Source organism: Artibeus jamaicensis, unplaced genomic scaffold, assembly GCF_021234435.1.
Source record: "Artibeus jamaicensis isolate MK-2021 breed Jamaican fruit bat unplaced genomic scaffold, CSHL_Jam_final contig_432, whole genome shotgun sequence".
Taxonomy (NCBI): domain Eukaryota; kingdom Metazoa; phylum Chordata; class Mammalia; order Chiroptera; family Phyllostomidae; genus Artibeus; species Artibeus jamaicensis.
The window spans coordinates 12,465,808-12,484,758 of record NW_026521828.1 but is presented as its reverse complement, the minus strand read 5'-3'; the positions used below and the strand labels follow the sequence as shown (position 1 = coordinate 12,484,758).

The 18,951-nt window shown below is 43.4% G+C and overlaps 1 protein-coding gene and 1 long non-coding RNA gene across 2 annotated transcripts in view; one reads left to right on the top strand and one right to left on the bottom strand.

The window, feature by feature from the left end:
* The first annotated feature begins 2,599 nt into the window (after positions 1-2,599).
* On the top strand, positions 2,600-6,172 carry LOC128627542 (uncharacterized). The gene is made up of 3 exons (XR_008391768.1): positions 2,600-2,689; positions 3,845-4,155; positions 6,089-6,172. It is a non-coding gene; the product is annotated as an uncharacterized LOC128627542 (long non-coding RNA).
* Positions 5,573-18,951, bottom strand: part of DCTN4 (dynactin subunit 4) — a 35,249-nt gene continuing 21,870 nt past the window's right edge. Inside the window, exons 9-13 of the mRNA XM_037161856.2 lie at positions 18,347-18,420; positions 15,725-15,779; positions 14,642-14,749; positions 12,892-12,989; positions 5,573-8,092 (exon numbers count right to left, since the gene is read on the bottom strand). Of these exons, the coding sequence (XP_037017751.2) occupies positions 7,879-8,092; positions 12,892-12,989; positions 14,642-14,749; positions 15,725-15,779; positions 18,347-18,420 (549 nt within the window). The 3' untranslated portion in view covers positions 5,573-7,878. The remainder of the gene's footprint in view (positions 8,093-12,891; positions 12,990-14,641; positions 14,750-15,724; positions 15,780-18,346; positions 18,421-18,951) is intronic.

Below are 18,951 nucleotides of genomic sequence, written 5' to 3'. Positions count from 1 at the left end.
TAAAAATGAGTGAAAGAATAAAGGAACAAGTAATGATTGAGGGGGTGGGATTAAAGCAGGGTTAGCTCCAACTGAGCGCTCACTTTGTCAAACGCTGGGCGGACGTCTCGCTGTGCCAGTATCTTTTTTAGATCTCACAGTAACTTGCAGGGCTGCCTGAGTTAGCAAGCAAAAAACAGAACGCCTAGTTAAAATCTGAATTTCACCTAACGAACCATGTTGTAGTTATAAATATGTGCCAGGCATTTATACTAAAATTGTTACCGAACAGCGATTGGGGTCCTGCTGCCCACCGCCACCCTGCAGGCAAAATTCCATAGGCAAAGTTTGGTGATAAGGAAAGGAATCCTTTTTTAAATAAAGCTTCGTGAGTTTGGAATAATAGGTTTCCACTTGCATTAGTCACTTAAGCCCATCAACCTATCAGTTAATGCTAATCTCTTTAACTCTTTATTACCGCTTTATTCACTTAAACCTATCAATTAAGGCTAAACTCTTAACACCGTGGGTTCTAACATTCTCCTGTTTTTAGTTACACTATTTCTATAGGGTTAGTTTACAAACTAAAACAACATGAGGTACAAATGTTAACATAATTTTGGAAGAATGGCAGGCTTCTGCCTCAGAGCTGGTCCCCTCTAGAACACCCAAACAATAAACCTGCCGCCCTCTGCCAGGCCAGCCCCATCCTAGGCTGTGCCGGGGGTTCCTTACCCTCCAAAATACGGTCTGTCGGTTGAAAACGCAGGCAGCTGCTGCACATCATCCAGGCATCTGCGAGGAAGATGAGCCCACGAGCCAGATGCTGTCTGGAGGCGTCAGTTTCTCAGCCAATCCTGTCCTAGACCATTTACCATTGCCTCGGCAAACTCCTCCTGAGGCCCCTCCCTACTTCTCTCCAGTGGTCTGATCAGATCTATCAATAGTACTATTTTTTCAACTTCTGAAATGAAGTGTCTTAAGGATCGACACAGGCTTAGCTATATCGTTTTGGGAGCAAGTTATACCCACTTTGCCAATATTTTATGAATTTCAAGCATTCTGGTACGAACTTTATAATTCTTGATATATCTGATCAAACTACCTAAAACATTTGTCCCCTAATTTTAAAAAATGAGGTTTATTTAAATATGTACAGTGTAGCTTCTCATTGTATAGTTAGGAAATTTTACATACATTCACCACAAAGGTAGACTACTTCCATGCCAAGAAGTCCCCTTGTGCCCAAGTCAATGCACTTGTCCCCACACACACTGTTAGAGGCCAACGACTGGTGTGGCTTCTGTCCCTATAGTTTTGCCTTTTCCAGAATGTCCTAAGTGAAATCCTATATAGCTTTTGGGGTCTTCTTTTCCTTAGAATATTGTATTTGAGATTCACTGTACTGTTACACGTATCAGTAATGTGTTCCTTTTTACTGCCAAGAATTCCATTGAACGGATGTACCAGGGGGTTAAAAAAATCCGTTTGCCAGTTGATAGACATTGGAGTTGTTCCAGATTTCCATGAATGTAAGTAAAACCATTATAAACATTCATATACGGGTTGTTGTATGGATGCAGGTTTTTGTTTGTAAAGACCTAGGGGTGGGATTCTTTGATCATGTGGTAAATACGTATTTTTCTGTATGAGAAAGTGCTTGGGTTTATCTGAGCTTCTTGGATCTGTGGTTTGTCTTTCATTATATTTTGAAAATTGTTAGATGTCAACTGTTCAAACATTCTGCCCAGTTTCTTCTCCATCTAGAGCTCCGGTTATACACGTTAGACCCTTCGGTATTGTCCCACAGGTCTTGAACACTTGGTTGTTGTTTCAGTCTTGGTAGGGAGAGTTCAGTGTGAATATCTATTGACCCATCTCCAAGTTCCCTAATTATTCTTCAGCTATGACAAGTCTACAATATCTAGAAGATATTCTTTATCTCTGATCTTGTTTTTAAAATTTTTTTTTAATTAAGAGGGGAAGGGAAGGAGAGAGGGAGAGAAATATCAATCAATGTATGGTTGCCTTTCGTGTACCCCTGCTGGGAACTGGCCTGCAACCCAGGCATGTGCCCTGAATGGGAATCGAACCATGATCCTTTGATTCGCAGGCCTGTGCTCAATCCACTGAGCTACACCAGCCAGGGCTGATCTTATTTTTTATTTCAATTTGTCCTACATAGTTTCTACATCTTTGCTGAACTCTGCTCACACATTACCCACACTTTTAACTAGATCCTTCGACATGTTAGTCAGAGTTTAAGTCCCTGTTTGATAGTTCCTACATCTGAATCATACCTGTATATGGTTTCATTGTTGATGAAAAACAGGTTGGTTTTTCTTTGTGTATCTTTTTTTTTTCTTGATTGCCAGTCAGTGCTTATATAACAGCAGTGACTGGATAAATAGTAGTGATGCTTGGAAATGGACAAGTGTCTTCTTTTGTCAGGCTATTTGTGTGGGGTTTGGTCCATCTAGTCAGGAATTGAGCTGGGTTTGGGTTTTGTTGTTGCTATGGTTGCCTTTAATGTCCCACAGCTTTCACCCTCCAGCCTTATTTTTTGCTTCAGGTTGGAACTGAAGAACTTTTTTCTCACCTGTTCGTATTTCATCCTTACCTTCCAACTGTCTGGTACATCTGCACCATGGCAGCCAGTCTCTGCCCTCCCTCACCCCCAGCAGCTGGTTTGTTCCTGGCAGCGTGGTAGGTGAGTGGTAGGGGAGGGGTCAGAGTTGGTTTTTTGCTGTTGCTGTTGTTCTAATTCAGCCTCAATCCTTTACAGGTTCCTCTAGGCCAGGTTTTGGGAACTGGTCTTTTCTCAGTATTGCTGCTTCTCCTCTCTGTGGCAGCCAAACCCTGGCTTGTAGGGGCAGCGGGTCTTGTGCAGGAGTTTGCTGCCTTTCCTGTAGTGGTAGATTTTTAATGGAATTGGTATGGAATCCTGGGGCTCAGGTTGAGATTTTTTTCTTAGCTTGCTCCAGCAGCAATGAGAAACCAGCTTTTGCTCCTCCCCCAGTGGCTTAGGCCTGTTTACTCCTTATGAGAGAAGGGCTTGGGCAGCGAGAGGCAAGGTTTCGTGCCTTCCCCGACGTGGTGGCAGATCCCTCACACATGCCTCGGAACCCAAGAAGGCTCTGTGGCTCTGGGGCACCGCTCCCTGTCCCCACAGGTCCTTCTTGTGGACACCTGGTGGACATCATGAGTGCATGCAGGCTTCAGTGTCGGAAGCTCTCAGGAGTTCTATCCTGCCATGTTAGCCCAAAGTTGGCCTTGAACATTTCCTCACTAATTTTAAGTTGATTTCCTCTTACCTGCTCATGTGGCAGCCGCCGCTTCCTCCTCCCGTGCTCTGCTACACACAGGTGAGCCAGCCTGCGGGTCTGACCTCTCTTCCAGAGGGGTCGGTCTGTCCCTCGAAATTCAGCAATTCAGCATATTTGACTGCTCTGCCACTACTCTGCTCTGATGGCCCCGCTAAAATTTATGATTTTTGTCATCTATCTACCTTCAGGTTTTTTTTAGGAGTGGGGGGTGACACTCTTTCCAGGTTTCTACATCATAGGCAGCAGTCACTCTTATTTTAAAGGAAACTTTAATCACTTCTGTTAATAGAGAATTAGTGTTAGGTTTAGATGTAGCCTTAAAAACAAGTACAAGGAAAATGAAACATGTTTTCAGTAAGTAGCTACTATTGTTTGCCAAAGGCTCAGCCAGAGGTCTGTGTTAAAAAGAGAATGAGTATTAGATGTGACAAACATAATTATGAGTATTGATGCTTTTTCCTTTATTTAACGGGAGGAATGGGGGCCGGGGGACATGAGAAGGAAACACCTTTCTCACCTGAGGTCATTATCTTGTGCAGCTGTCTAGCACCGAGGTGAAATATACTTCACCACAGATGCCCCTGACCATAGGGAAATGAGGACGACTGGAGTACGGCAGCCCCCGTCTGTGCGGGCACCTTCCCAGACTGCGGCGGAGGCCCGAAGCCGCGGATGGCACAGAACGCCGTCTGTATCGTTCTCTCCTGTACCTGCACACCTCTTCGCTTCAAGGAAGCACTTTATGGCTTTTCCTCGGCATATCCCAATGCCAGTTCACTCCCCTTGTGCTGTGGGGCCACTGTGAAAACTAGGTGAACACGGGCACTGAGAAACTACAACACTCCATCTGGTAAGTCAGCTCCTAAGTGACTAGCAGGCACTTAACAGCATGGATGGCCGGACAAAGGGATAATTCACACAGTGGGTGGGACGGACTAGTATGGCAGATTTTATCACACTACACAGAATAGCACACGATTAAACATTTATGAGTTATTTCTGGAATTTTCCATTTAATATTGCTGACCACAGGAAACTGAAAATTATGGGGTGGGGAGACTACTATATTGCAACTGTGCCAGTGACTTAGTTCTGGGCATCTGCGTTTGCTCCCGGCTGCCCTCTGAATGGAACTCATGAGAAAGCGATGACAAAGGGGACTGGATTTGGCCCTGAAGGGGTGTGCTGTGCGCACACAACACCCATCACCCAAGGAAGAGGCAAATGCTCTGGAGGGGTACGGTGCTGTGGGTTAGGGTCCCACCTATGTGGGAGTAAGGGAGAGATGGGGCAGGAAAGTAATTCCGAAGGTGCAAAGGAAGGGAAGAGTATTCTCTATTGAGAAAACACCAGAACAAGAAAGCTCAAGTCAAGTAAGATATTTGGCTTATGACAAAGAGGCATATGTATATTAAAACAGATAAAAGATCAAGAGCTCTATTAAGTAAGGAGAAGGATGACAGTATTATCCAACAAGTATTGGGTACCCACTATTTGCCAGGTGTAGGTACCAGGCTCTGCAGATGCAGCAATCTTTTAAAAAGACGGCAATCCCTGCGCTATGGGGCTCATGCTTTAGGATGAGAGACCAACAGCCAGACTGAGTGTGAGCAGATAAGGGGCTGAGAACTGACTGTATTTAACAGTGTGGACTGCTGGTGACGTGGTGGGGCTATGGGGTCTGGTGAGACTGGGAGGAGAGGAACCGAGGGGGGTGGGGGCTCTGTGTTGAGGGAGTAGAGAAATGGGGCTGAACAGGGATGTGAGGTCCAGTTCTTTTTTAAGGTCAGAGAAATCATAAGAGTGCAGGAGAGGGAGGGGAGAACAGGCCCTTGAACAGGTACGAGGATGGGATAGAGCACCTGCTCATTCTTGGTACTGCTAAGTGGTGGGGCATCAGGCAGGGGCGTGAACAGTTCGCTTCTGTTAAAGGAGGAAGAGTCCTATGAGTACAGAGGTGGGGTGAGTGGGCTACTTGTTGGAGCTGGGACGCTTTGTATATTTTAAAGTTTATCTTTGGGAGCCATGACCCAGACAGAAGCTGGTAGAGACCTAACAACGTAACATTTACAGAATGGTTCAGGTAACATCTACCCATATGATGTTACAGTGAACCCACTTAATGTAAGGTTTTAGCTTAGTTCATTTAAAGAAATGGAAGAAGGGAGCAAAGCCCACTGGTTCTAGTACTAGCTCTCGGGACTCCACCTGTCTTCTTACTCTGACCATGCTATTGCAGTCGGTCTTCATGCAACCAAACAAAGACGTTCAAGCTTTGTCTGCTTTATTTGACTACATTAAGTTAAGCAGTAAGGCAAAACAGGAATTTGTAATTCATAAAGATCAAGGAGTGCCTCTTATTCCGACAAGGAACCAAAAAGGAGGTTTCTTCACAAATATGCATGACATTTAGCTCATTACGCCTACAAGCACACTCAATAAAATTTTGGTGGGCTAATCAAATCACAAATCCAAATTAATTTCGTCTTAGGTTCCCAAACTGTAGTCTCTAGTGCTAATGACCTCTAATTGGCCTGCACTGGTGCACAACGACAATGCATTACAAATCTTGCACCTCATCTAATACACAAAAGCAACAAATAAACTTCAAATTTACCAGCTGCAGGTGCTGCACCATTTCCACTAACACAGAGAACACCAGCTTGCATTGAAAACTATCTTGAGAATGTACTAAACCAATGGCTGTCACTCTGCCAGTTAATTTGGCTTCTGAAGGAAACAAATTTTATGATCAAAAGTGTTTTTGTGTTTGTGTGTCACAGGGGATGACAAAACCCATTCCTTCAACAGTAGTCCTTTTGGGAACCAATACCGGCTAGGTGCCATGAGTGTGCTGCAGAGAGTGCGTGCGGTCCCTGCGAACGTGGAAACTTCTTCTCTACAGTGGTGCCCTTTCCTCCACTGGCAAATGGGAGCAGTGGCCTTGCAGTCGATTCTACCAGGTAGTGAAATAAAAACTAACTTGACACTCTGTGGGCTCACAACAAATTAAACTGTTTCTAGAGTCTGCAAATTTGTAATTACACAACCTCTGCCTCAAGTTTTAAGAGGTTAAACCTTACATTAACACTGTAGCATGTATATTACTCTGTGGAACATTATTTCACAAAATTGGCTTGACTTTAGGAATATCACTTAGTGTCTTTCAAAGGCTTCCTAAATATTCCAGGGGAGCTGACAAGATACAATGTCCTATCTATATTTCTAGATTACTATATATCTTAATTGTTTCTTTTTAAACTCAAGGTTTGAACTTAAAAACGAAACCAGGGTGAACAGGAAACTTCTCCTTTCACCAGCCTCCAGCTTGCTGACAGGCATTTACAGAAAATGTGGTGGTGCAGCTGGTGGTCCACTCTGTCAAGCCTCCTTTTAGAGAACATCACAAAACTTAAGTGAACAACCCAACTCCAGGATGCGACGTGTGCTGTCAGCGAGTGTTCGGGGCTACTCGCTGAGCTGCGTTACGGTTTACAATTGACACGGTCTCATTTGACACACATAGTAACAGCCACACTCAGGAAGGGGAAGGTCCTCTGTCCTCATATCCAGTTTGGGTTCAGGAGATAACTGTTCATCTCCCCTTCAAATCAATGGAAAGAACATTAGTTCAGATCATGCTAACAACCTAACCTTTGAAGTGTTTTCTGCATTCCAGAAGTGAACTTGTCCACCAGTTTTCTTTGGGCTCTTTCCAGGTCCCGAATACTCAGAACAATCTATTGAGTTTAAGAGGCAGAGCAGAGAAGGGGAGGGAGTAAGACATACAAAGACTGCCTCCCCGTGGAAGGATTAATCCCTGGATACTGTGGCAACACTTAAAAATAAATGAAATTTGCTGCCCCCTTGACATGACATGTAAATGCCCACTTCTCAAATTCTTAAAAAAAAAAAAGTTCCATATTCTGTTGGGGAAAAATTTTAAGAGCAACCAATAAAAAAAGTATTCACTCAGAAAAGGGCAAATGAGAACGCCTTAAAACTTCTCAGGGTTTTCCAATCATCACGAAACTAAAGACAATGTGGCAGTTCTATTTTTGTCAAATGGAAGTCTCTGGCATGATGGGAGCCACGATGGTGAGCAAAAGGACGCGTTTAGACTGCTAGGTTCGATCTAATGGAACGCAGAAAGCAGGTGGTACACTGAGGCCAATGTCAGATCGTGACCAGCAGGTCTTCCTTTCAGTAATCATTTTAGGTTTCTTCTGCGAGTATGATCCTCTGTGTGGTCAGATCAGGAGACAGTATGTCAAGTTTCTCAAGTGTAAATCTAACGCCACCCCCATTCTCGGGATGGAACTGTGCTGTCGTTGGTCAACGTGCAGGGCTCAGTGAGGGAGACAGGATTTACTGGTGCTAACAGAGTGAGAGCAAGAGGAACAGCAGTTCCCCCGTGTTCCAAGGCCGCGCCTGGCCCCTCCCTCCTGGGAACAGGATTCGATAGTGCATGGGTACATCGTAATACACAAGGCCTAATGAAACAGCAGCTTCTGCGTTTTACACGGGTTTGTAGTGATACCGTCCTTTGGAATCTGCCCACCAGTGAGACCTCTTAAGGAAGAAGTGGGCCCAAACTGAGTTCCACGTGCTGCGTGAGCCAGATGACTTCAGTGGCCTGGTCACTTTCCTCCATGGGGCGGATGGGGGCTGCCAGGTTTTTAAAATCATGCTTCATCTTAAAGCACACGGTCACTTCGCCCTCCTCACGTTGTGGGGTCACTTTGATGAAAATACCCACTTTGTTGGCCTTTCTGAAGGCGATAATGCTGTGGAAGGAGACAAGCACAGCATTAGGTCACAAGTCAGCCAAGCCACCGAGGCTTACAGTCACATTTTATGGCTCAACAAGAAACCTTTGATGACGAGATACAACCACCCTCCCATTTATCAGCAATGAAGAGTTTCCTCACCAAAATGTTGATCCCCTTATTTTTTAAATGTTACAAAAGTAAAATATAGTCATGAGAAAAAGTAATAGTCTTCCCTTTATTTTTCCCTTCACCAGAAGAGAAAAACTGCAAACACTTTGGTTCTTCGACGACCAGATATTTTGTTTACATTTTTCTGCATTTTTTAAATGTTTTATTGTATTTTTTATTGACCATGCCATTACATTTGTTCTATTTCCCCCCCTCCGTTCCCCTCCACACCCCTGCCCACCCTCCCCCCTTTAGTTCACGACTACGTGTCTCAAGTTCTTTAGATTCTGTATTTCCCCTATTCTTAACCCCCCATCTATTTTCTATCTACTGTCTATGCTACTTATTTTCTGTACCTTCTCCCCCCTTCTCCTCCTCCCACTCCCCTGTTGCTAATCCTCCACGTGATCTTCATTGCTATGGTTCACTCCTGATCTAGCTGTCCTCTTAATTTGCTTTTGTTTTAGGTGTGGTTGTTGATAACTGTGAGTTTGCTGTCCTTTCACTGTTCATATTTTTTGTCTTCTTTCTCTTAGGTAAGTCCCTTTAACATTTCATATAATAAGGGCTTGGTGATGATGAACTCCTTGAATTTGGTCTTATCCAAGAAGCACTTTATCTGTCCTTCCATTCTAAATAAAAACTTTATCTGTTCTTTCATTCTAAATGAAAACTGTGAGTTTGCTGGATAGAGCAGTCTTGGTTGTAGGTCTTTGGTTTTCATGACTTGGAATACTTCTTTCCAGCCCCTTCTTGCCTGTAAGGTCTCTTTTGAGAAATCTGCTGACAGTCTGATGGGAACTCCTTTGTAGGTGACAGTCCCCTTATCTCTTGCTGCTTCTAGGATTCTCTCCTTCATTTGAATCTTGGCTAATGTAATGATGTGCCTTGGTGTGTTCCTTCTTGGGTCCAACTTCTTTGGGAGACTCTGAGCTTCCTGGATTTCCTGGAAGTCTATTTCCTTTGCCAGAATGGGGAAATTCTCTTTTATTATTTGTTCAATAAGGTTTCCACTCGTGACTGTTCCTCTTCCCCTTCTGGTACCCCTGTAATTCAAATGTTGGAACGTTTAAAGATGTCCTGGCGGTTCCTAAGCCTCTCCTCATTTTTTTTGAATTCTTGTTTCTTCATTCTCTCTTTGGTCATTTTTTTCCTTCCTTCTGGTCTGCTCCCTTGATTTGAGTCCCAGTTTCCTTTCCATTACTATTGGTATGCTGTGCATTACCATTCATTTCAATTAGTTTAGCCTTCATATGTTCCTCTAATTTGTGACTAAATCAACCAGTTCTGTGAGCATCCTGATCGCCAGTGTTTTGAACTGTGCATCTGAAAGTTTGGCTATTTCTTCATTGCTTAGATTTATTGGCTCTGGGGCTCTGAGTTCTTCTTGAGCCATGTTTTTATCTGATTGTGCCTGTTACATATGAGGAGCGGAGCCTTAGTTGTTTACCTGGGCGGGGCCACCTAGGTTGCTCATTTGTGATGCTGTATGTGGGGGCAGGGTCAGAGAGGAAGCAGTGGCGGTCCTCTCTGCTCTCCCAGTCCACCTCACCGCTCGCCCCTGCCTGTTTATCTGCATGGAAATGTGCAAGCCCGCCGCCCTGCACCGTGCGGTCTCAATGCTCGTCTCTTCACTGGTTTATCTGTGCACAAATGCTCGACCGAGTGCAGACAGCCAGCTGCGCCTCTTCCCTGTGTCCGCCTGTAGCTATCCCGCACCTGTGATCCGCGCCTTTGGCTGCCTGCGCACCACCCCGGTAGGGGATCTTTTTTGCCCGACCCGCTCCGCTGCTGACTTCGCCGTCTTACTGGTTTAGCTGAGCATTTCATTTTTTTTGGACTCCGTATTGTCGATTATCTGTGTGGTTTGGTTGCGTTTATTGTTGTTAAAACTTTATTGTTTTTAGATTTGGCTATGCGCAGACTCAAGGTGTTTCCACCTACGCCTCCATCTTGGCGGAAGTCCTTTTCTGAGTTTTTAACCAACATACACGAGACATACTATATTCTGCAACTTGCTTCTTCCCACCGCCCATCACAGACACATTCCCACATGGGACACAGAGACTGCGTCCATCCCACTCGGCGGCTGCCCAGTCCTCTGATCCACGTTTGCCGTGACTGGCGTGCCTGGGGACTGTTGCCAGCTTTCTCTGTTACAAACACACGGTGCTGCACCAACCCTCTCACGGTCACTTCTGTGCCCATGTGGAGATGTTTCTACAGAACAGACTGATCATAACTCAGAGCCAGAGGGATTTCTGGAACACCATAAATCAGTGTTTTTGTAAATAACCTCTGTAAATTAGGAATTTTTAGAATAGGGAAAAAATCTCTTTAGTTGAGGTTTCCATTTCACTTTTCTCTGACTTGCACTTGAAGTTTGTACTTTAATAACTTAGCTTCAAAAAGTAATGAAATAAACAATTTAATCTACCATGCAAATAAAAGTCTTAGAAAAGTTACTGAAATTACACATTTACATCTTTAAAGAGTATTACATAATATTTATAGATATGTAAAAATCCTATGAAGTACAGTAATGTGAAATAGAATTAATTCAAGTTTACCAGTCTGTCATGTAATTAACTGGAATTTGGTACCTCGGATGATTTTTCAAGACATTGACCCTGGCTCAACGAATTTATGTACCAAATTACTGTAATTTAAGGACCCACATAAAACAAAAGATTACAGAGAATGCAGTTTGTTTTATAGTTAACTAATTAAACCTTTGGTTTGTATCAGATTCATTTTTTTAAATTCAGTTAAAGATGGTAGAAAGGAAAAAGTCAGTCTATCTTTCTATTCTTAGTTTCCCAGGCAACCACTGCCATCTGGGAGGGAGGGAGGGAGGGAGGGAGGGAGGAAGGAAGGGAGGAAGGAAGAAAAAAGGAAAAGAAAAAGTCAGCCCTGGCTGGTATGGCTCAGTTGGTGGGAGTGTCATCCTGTAAATCAAAATGCCACAGGTTCAATTCCCAGTCAGGACACATGCCTAAGTTGCAGGTCCATTACCCAGTCGGGGTGTGTATGACAGGCAACTGATTGATGTTTCTCTCCTCCTCTCTTTCCTCCCTTCCCCCCTCTCTAAAATCAGTAAGCAGGTCTTCAGGTGAGGATTAAAAAAACAAAAATCAGATTTCTGGTGCCTCCCCTAGGCCTACTGAAGAGAATCTCTGGGTGGAGCATGGGACTCTACAAAACCAAAGCACCCACCCACCCTGGTGCTTTCTCAACTTAACCCATTTGGTAAGCACTGTACTAATCTCGCCTGTGCCCTCACTTTATTTTCCCAACCCACCCTATGTTCTCGCTTCTTTCCAATATCTTGCTAAGGGAGCTTTTGATCATTCTGTTATAAAGCCTTAAGTATTCCTGTGCCAGGATATTAAACTATTGCTTTTTCAGCTCTAAGGTCACCCTCCACATCAGGGGTGTCAAACTCACTTTCACTGGGGGCTGTATCAGCCTCGTGGCTGCCTTCAAAGGGCCGAGTGTAATTTTAGGACTGTATAAATGTAACTACTCCTTAAGTAGGGCCAAGGAGCTCCACACTGCCACCAGGCAGAAACATGGTACGGGCAGCATAAAACAAGGCGGAGGGCAGGATTCGGCCTGTGGGCGTTGTGTTTGCCACATGTACTCTCCATCTTGCTTTGTGGCCCAGGACTGTGCACAGCACCTTTCTGCTCTGTAGGCTGGCTCCCTGTAGGGTTCCCGTCAGGGGGCTCCAACGGGAGCCCAGAACCTGCAGGAAGCAAGGGCTCCCTGTGGGCTTTCTGTCTGTAAGCGGCTCCCATGAACATCCCTCCAGCTACACTCCTTCACCCAGAAAGTGGCAGCAACCAGCTGCAGTTTTCTGACTCCCATATAACCAGCTTTATCGTGCACGCCTGCCAAACACCATCCCCTCTCTTACTTCCCCACAGGTCTGAAGTTTAGCTCCATGGGGCTCTTCCTTCAAGCTGCTCAATTTTAAGAATCTGTCTCCCTTTATTCCCTCAGCCCTGGGGTGGTAGCTGGTTCACAAAATTGCCATCTCTAGGATACTTCAGAGTTCTTTTTAACCTTTGAAGATACCCAGTTAACAATTCTTTATATTAAATCCTCCCTGCTCAGCTAATGTGATTTCTGCCTTTAGACTGGATGCAGACTGATGCATTCCCCATTAGGGAAAGGTTTGGTTTTTTACTCTTCAGTTGTTACATATGAGAGAGTAAAATCTATTAATTACTGTAGGAGAGCCAGGGTAGAGGTGGACAAACCCAACGACAAATCTGTAGGGTGCTGCATTCGGTTCCCAACCTGTATTCTGTGCCCAGCCACTATAAATCATGCACCTGGAATTTTTTTATTCACATGGGAAAATGCACTGACGTGAAAAAAACGAATGTTCAAACCATGTGCTTACAGAATGATACTGACGAAAGGAATCTACAAAAGGACAAAGACCAAAATGTTAATGATGCTCATCCCTGGCAGCTGGGTTTCTTCTTCATGGTTTTATATATATTTCCCAAATTTCTACAGTGATTATTTTATAAGAAGAAAATTTATTTTTAAACATCCAGATTAAAAAATGGATGTGAAAGTGGGTCTCCTACGCCAGCCAACTGTGGTGTGTGGGTCACAAGCAGCTCACTCACTCAGGGTCATCCTGGAAGTCCTGGGGCTCAGCCAGCTCGTCGTACTCAGCCGCAGCGTCCTTGCCAGCCAGCACAAGCTCTTTGGGGGGCACCGCCACCTGGAGAGCAGCAGAGACAGGCCTTCCTCAGAAGAGACCAGTGCACTGTGGAGCGTTCATTCAGCAGAACATGGACAGCATGACACTGATCCAGATACTCAGAAGTAATTAGCAAGACTCAAGACACAGATAGCATTCTGTCACTTAGACGGACACGGACATTTGCTACCTTATTATTCAGACTCTGTGGTGTATCTAAAATGCTTCATTATTTTTTACATTCATTACATTTGGCCCTTTGAAGGCAACCACGAGGCTGATATAGCCCCCAGTGAGAGTAAGTTTGACATCCCTGATGTATACAGGGTGAGCTTAGAGCTGAAAAGAAAAACGCAAGAGGTGAAGCACTGGGTGTTGGGTACGTGTGTGTGTGGCCCTGGACGCTCTTCAGGCCTGTCCGTGTGTGCTGATCAGGCTTCAACTTCGCCAGGTCACAGGTAACATAACAGGGCCAACTTCATTTCTAATTATGGGTGCAGATGTGGCTGGGGAGGTGGAAAGAGAAATGAAAATAGAAAATCCACAAGCTGAGCATTTCCATCAGGCACTTACTTCTGTCTTTATCATTATTAGACCAGCTTGGTGTTATCTAAAAAAAAAGACCAAGGAGAGATGTGTGTTCTGTCTCTCAGGAAGTAATGCTAATAAGTGAAATGATAAGTCCTCCACTTAAGGACTAAAAGGAAGGAAGCCCTCATTAATAAAGCACAAGGAAAAAAGAAAAAAGGGATAAAGAAATCTTTTACTAATATTATTTGAATTACAGGAATCAAAGACAGGTATCCTTTCTACCAATTTTTATTAATGAATATCACACAGAATTATGAGTCAGTTAATAGACAGTCTACACAGACAAGTTTTTGATCTAAAATTTCGAATACCAAATTAATCACCAAATAGTGAAATAAAGAAAGGTCACATTTCATTCAAACTAACACTGAGAGTCAAAATCACCTCTTTTAATATTTAGTCAGTGCTATGTACCCGCTGTGCAAGCCGAAGGCACCTCGAGGAGCCACAGCGGCTCACAGAGGCGATGTTATTTCCTGGGAGTCTGGAAGAATGCATGTGCATTAGACTGAAGGAGAGGAGAGGGCACGTGTGCCAGGGGAGTGGGGACAGGAGGGAGGCATTCTAATAAAACAAACAGCACATGCAATTCTCCAGCGTGAAAGCTCACAATCCACTGGTCCTGCCTGGAGCACAGTCATTACTATGCATGATCTGGGAATGCCAGATTTGCGGACCTGGGGGAAGAGCACCTGATAGAACAGAGGTGAGTCCATTACGGAGCTCATCTGCTAGGCCAAAGAATTTGAATTTCATCTCAAAGTCAGAGGAATACCAAATAATCAGCATGTCATGGTCAAAGTTAGATTTTAGAAAGACCACCCTGGTGGCAAGACCAACGATGTGAAAGGAAGCAGGGGTGGCCCCAGAACAGTGAGGTCAGTTAGGAAGCTACTGTCCAGGTGAGAAACAAGGAGTGCTTCAACTAGGGTAGTGGCAGTTGTTTGCAGATAAAGTAAAACCTTAGGAGGCAGAATTAGAACTGGAGACTGCTTGGATGTGGGAATGAGAGTGGGGAGTCCTTTAAACCAGGTCAAATGAGGCTGCTCAGGGTCAGGCAGGGTAAGGCACAGTGTTCTTACCTTAGCAGTGCTGTTGATATTATCGGGGTCCCCCTCGTCGCACTCCAGCAGTGTCACGTGGGTGAGGTTCTCCACTGGATTTGTAAGAGTCAGGAGGACCTGGCTCTCCTGTGAAACGGGAAAAGCACCTCTCAGACATGTTCTACTACTGCCATCGGTCCATTTTCTTAGTTGCTACACCAAATATTGCACAAAATCCTCACCCACCTTCCCCAATTACTCCTGAGCAAGAACACCCACCCACACCTTTCTATCACCACTTTCTCAAAGTGCTCACTCATTCCTGAGTCTATTATTTATATGTTAGGCCATATACTCTCTAGAGTTGCTCTTTCACTGAGGAAATGAGACAGATCCCATAGAAAGGGCCAGTTACTAGATCCAGAAATTCTAAGGAATGTATATATCTAAGTTATTATTTAAAGTTTATAACTCTTGCTCTACCTAGTCCTCCACTTAAGGCCTAAATGGAAGGAAGCCCTCAAAAATAAAATACAAGAGCCACAGGCTTGTTAGATTAACACCAAAGAAAAAATGGCACATCAAGACTAGAGAAGACTTTTAAGATTTTTTGTTTGCCCGTGTTTTGCACACTCTGGAGATCAGCAAAAAATAGCATTAAAATGAACGGGGACTTTATAAATGTCTTCATGGGCACTACAGAAGGAAAGAACTAAAGAGGCTGCTGCAGAATATTCTACAATTCATCAGGGGAGAGTGGTGGGAGGAAGGGGAATAGATAAAGATCTCAAAGCACAGTGGGGCGGTGGTAAAGAAATTTGGGTGATTCCTGGTATCTGCTACAGCGCACACGAGATGATGGAGAAGAGCTACAGAGGCCTGTGGGGTTCAACCTCTTTCTCCTCGCCACCCACGACTCCCCCTCTCTGGACGTGCACAGCACCCCACTCACAGATGTCCTTGTCAAGACTCCCAGCTTAAAGAAATTTAAAGTCTCAATTCCTTTATTACTCCAAACTTTCTTCTTTTCTACAGTTTGCATCCCATGCCAAATACAAACAACCACCCACACACATCTTCGGTCAATTCTTTCTTTTCCTATTAACAAAGCAAAGTACTAACCTTCATGTAGCGAAGGTTGGGAATTGACATAATTCTCACTTCTGGGATATAATTGCTGTGCATCAATAAAAAATGCATTAATGGTCAATGGAGTCTCATAAAATTATTACTTTTTTTTTAGCTAGTGCAGCAAAGATTTCTTCATGTTAATTAAAACATCAAATAAAAAGAATTTTAGAGAACTGTATCACCACTACAGTAAGAACTTAAGACACTGACTAAACTGGTAATGAGTTCTTTCTGAAATCTTATGTACACTTCTGGCTCAGAGCTTATAGATGTATGAGTATCATGGACGATATCTTCCCTATGTATCTATTATAAATGTTTTTGAGATTATGACTTAATCACACATTGTAGGAGTGTAAAAACCGTACCACATACTTTTACATAGTACTTACTATGTGCCAGGCAATGTTTGAAGCACTTTACAAATACGAACTCATGTACTCTTCACTGCAACTGCCCGAGACAAGCATTACTATTACCCCCATTATAAAGATGAAGCAACTAGGCTTAGAAGGAGACATAACCTGCTGGTAAATGGCCAAGATTCAAACCCGGGCAGTCGGGCTCCAGGGTCCTTGCCCTTACCCGTCGTGCTGTGCTGCCTTTCTAAATGAGACCAATGAATTGTACTCACATGTGTCTGTTCTGGACTCAAAGCTGTCCAGGTTCAAACCCCAGTTCAGTGTTTATATACCAAGATACTCCTTTGTAAAGGCCAGGGCAAGATATTTACCTTATTGTGTTTTGGTTTTCTCAATTTTAAAATGAGGACATTAATAGTACTACATCTTGAGGTTATTGTGAAGAATACATGAAATAATATATGTAAAAGTACTTGAGAACAAAGTACTCATAAATGCTAGTACTTGTGCATATATTAACATAAGACAAAATCTGCAGACACTAAAAGTGGGATGGAGGGGAAAGTGAACTTTAAAATAGAGGCAATAAGGTATTTTAGCTTCGGACTAGATATTCTTTCATGCTGGCCATCAGGATTACCCGAATAACTTCATACAAATCCAAAGGCCCCATTATCAAGGATTTGGATTTGGCAGAGCATATGTATTGAGATTCCCAGGCCATACTGCCATGATGTCAGAGAAAAGCACTTTTCCTCAAAGCAAGCTCAAGAAATTAATGCTAGGTACAACCCGCCATTCAGGGTTTCTATCATGAGCATAATTCTTAAGGCATTCACACCAGGGCTTCACATGGACCATTTTCACAGTTTTCTTCCTTGCTAACCAGTCATGGATTAAATAGTAGGAACACGGAACATACTTTCTGGTGATTTATAGTTATAAAGCGTTTGCAAACACAGCAGCTCAGTTGATTCCTCTCACAACCCTGAGCACGAGGCCGTACTGGTGTTCCCATCTGAGATGAGGGAAGTCAGTCTGCCAGAGCAGGTGACGGGCCCCTGCTAGGCCCCTTTGGTTCCCTCCTCCTACCTCGGCAGACTGGCACTCCTTCGCCTTTCGACTGTGCCCTTCGACTGCCGGTGGCGCTTTAACTGCTATGTCACATCCTGTGGTACTAGTGTCATCTCGACAGTCAACTATTTCTTTGTTAATGGTGGGTCAGCTTGTCAATGAAATCATTTCCAGCTTCTGTCAGTAAAATGCTGCAATATACATCCTTATAAATGTAGCTTTACACACTGGTGCTTTTGCTTCTCCAGAATAGATTTCTGGGATGGCACTGCTGGATTAAAAAGTCTATGTCACTTCGTCTTGATCTTCCAGACCGCCCCCCAACAAGACCAGGAGACGCAAGCCTTTCGTCAATGTGTGCAAACATCTGCCTGTTGTTACAAGCACCAGATGCTCTTTATCTTTTCAAGCTTTTCCTAACAAGTCTCAGCATCTTTCCATACAGCATTTACTGGTCCACCTGGAATTCCTCTTCTGTGAGCCACCTACTCAAATCCTTTCCGATTTATAGGGATTCTGCATTTTGAGGTATTAGACTTTTACTTGTAATGAAATGGCAAATGCTCTTTTCTGTTCTACTGTCCCAGGACTTTGTTGTTGTGGCTTCTGAGCTTCCTGCCTTACTTAGGATGGATTCTCTCACCTTAAAGTCAAGACAGTATTTTCCTAATTTTTCAAAATATTTTTCTTGTTTGGCTGGTGATTTTCATACACAAAAATTCCCTTTCTACTGACAAGTCTCAGTGCGTTAACCCTAATCACTTTTATACCATGCAGTGAAGCGTTATTAGAACAGTTACATAAAATGAACCCTGTTACAGGGATACTCTTCGTTACATACTGCTTATTAATTTTTTTTAGTGTTTAAAAGATGATTTCCAAACTTTGGTACTTTATAATTTGTAATGAGTGACAAGTGACTCTTCATCCCATAACCAACACACCTGTGGCCCCAGACCACACCACCCCGTGACACTGATGCAGACACACCCTGCAGTCTGTCTACACACCTGCCTTGAACTTCAGGGTGTACAATTCAAAGGCTGCACTAGGACAGAACAGCAAGACTACTGTGATGCAGTTTTTTTCTTTTTTAAGCCAAGAAGAGTAAGCACATTTCACAATAAAAAAGAACCCCCAAAACAGTAACCAAAGACACCAATCCCCAAATACTCACACAGCAACCAGCTGGATTTTAAATTTGATAGATGTTGGATTAAATTCTGGCTTGCTCAAATTATGTTCACATTTCTAAAAAGAAAAAAATATATAATATGTATCAGAGGAAAACAAGAATATACTATGCTAATCCAGGGAGCTACTAAATTCAAAAGGATACCATTTACTAGAGTTTTGTTTTATTTTGCTGCAAAACTATGTTTTGAAATAGTATATGCTACAGATAACCAAAATATACAAAAGATGTCTTCAACTTTAAGATACAAACAACCACACTATCAAATACTGTTATACCTTTGCAGTGTTTCGAAACTTAATAAAACACATACTGATCACTTACTATGTGTGCTAAACAATGTAGATTTTGCTAGTTTTTTTCTTCATGTTTTCTTTTATATTGTTTTTTAAGTCCTTATTTCCTCTTCTACTGCTCTAGAAGGTACCCATCCTTGCTCTAAGTAAATTTAAATATCACACAACTTAGGAGGTAGGTGTATCACCGTCGCCATTCCCCAGGTAGTGAAAATGGGGCACTGGAAGAGTAGGTAATCTGTACAGCTTCCTGGAGCCAGTGAAAACTGGAGCTGGGATTGAAATCCAAGT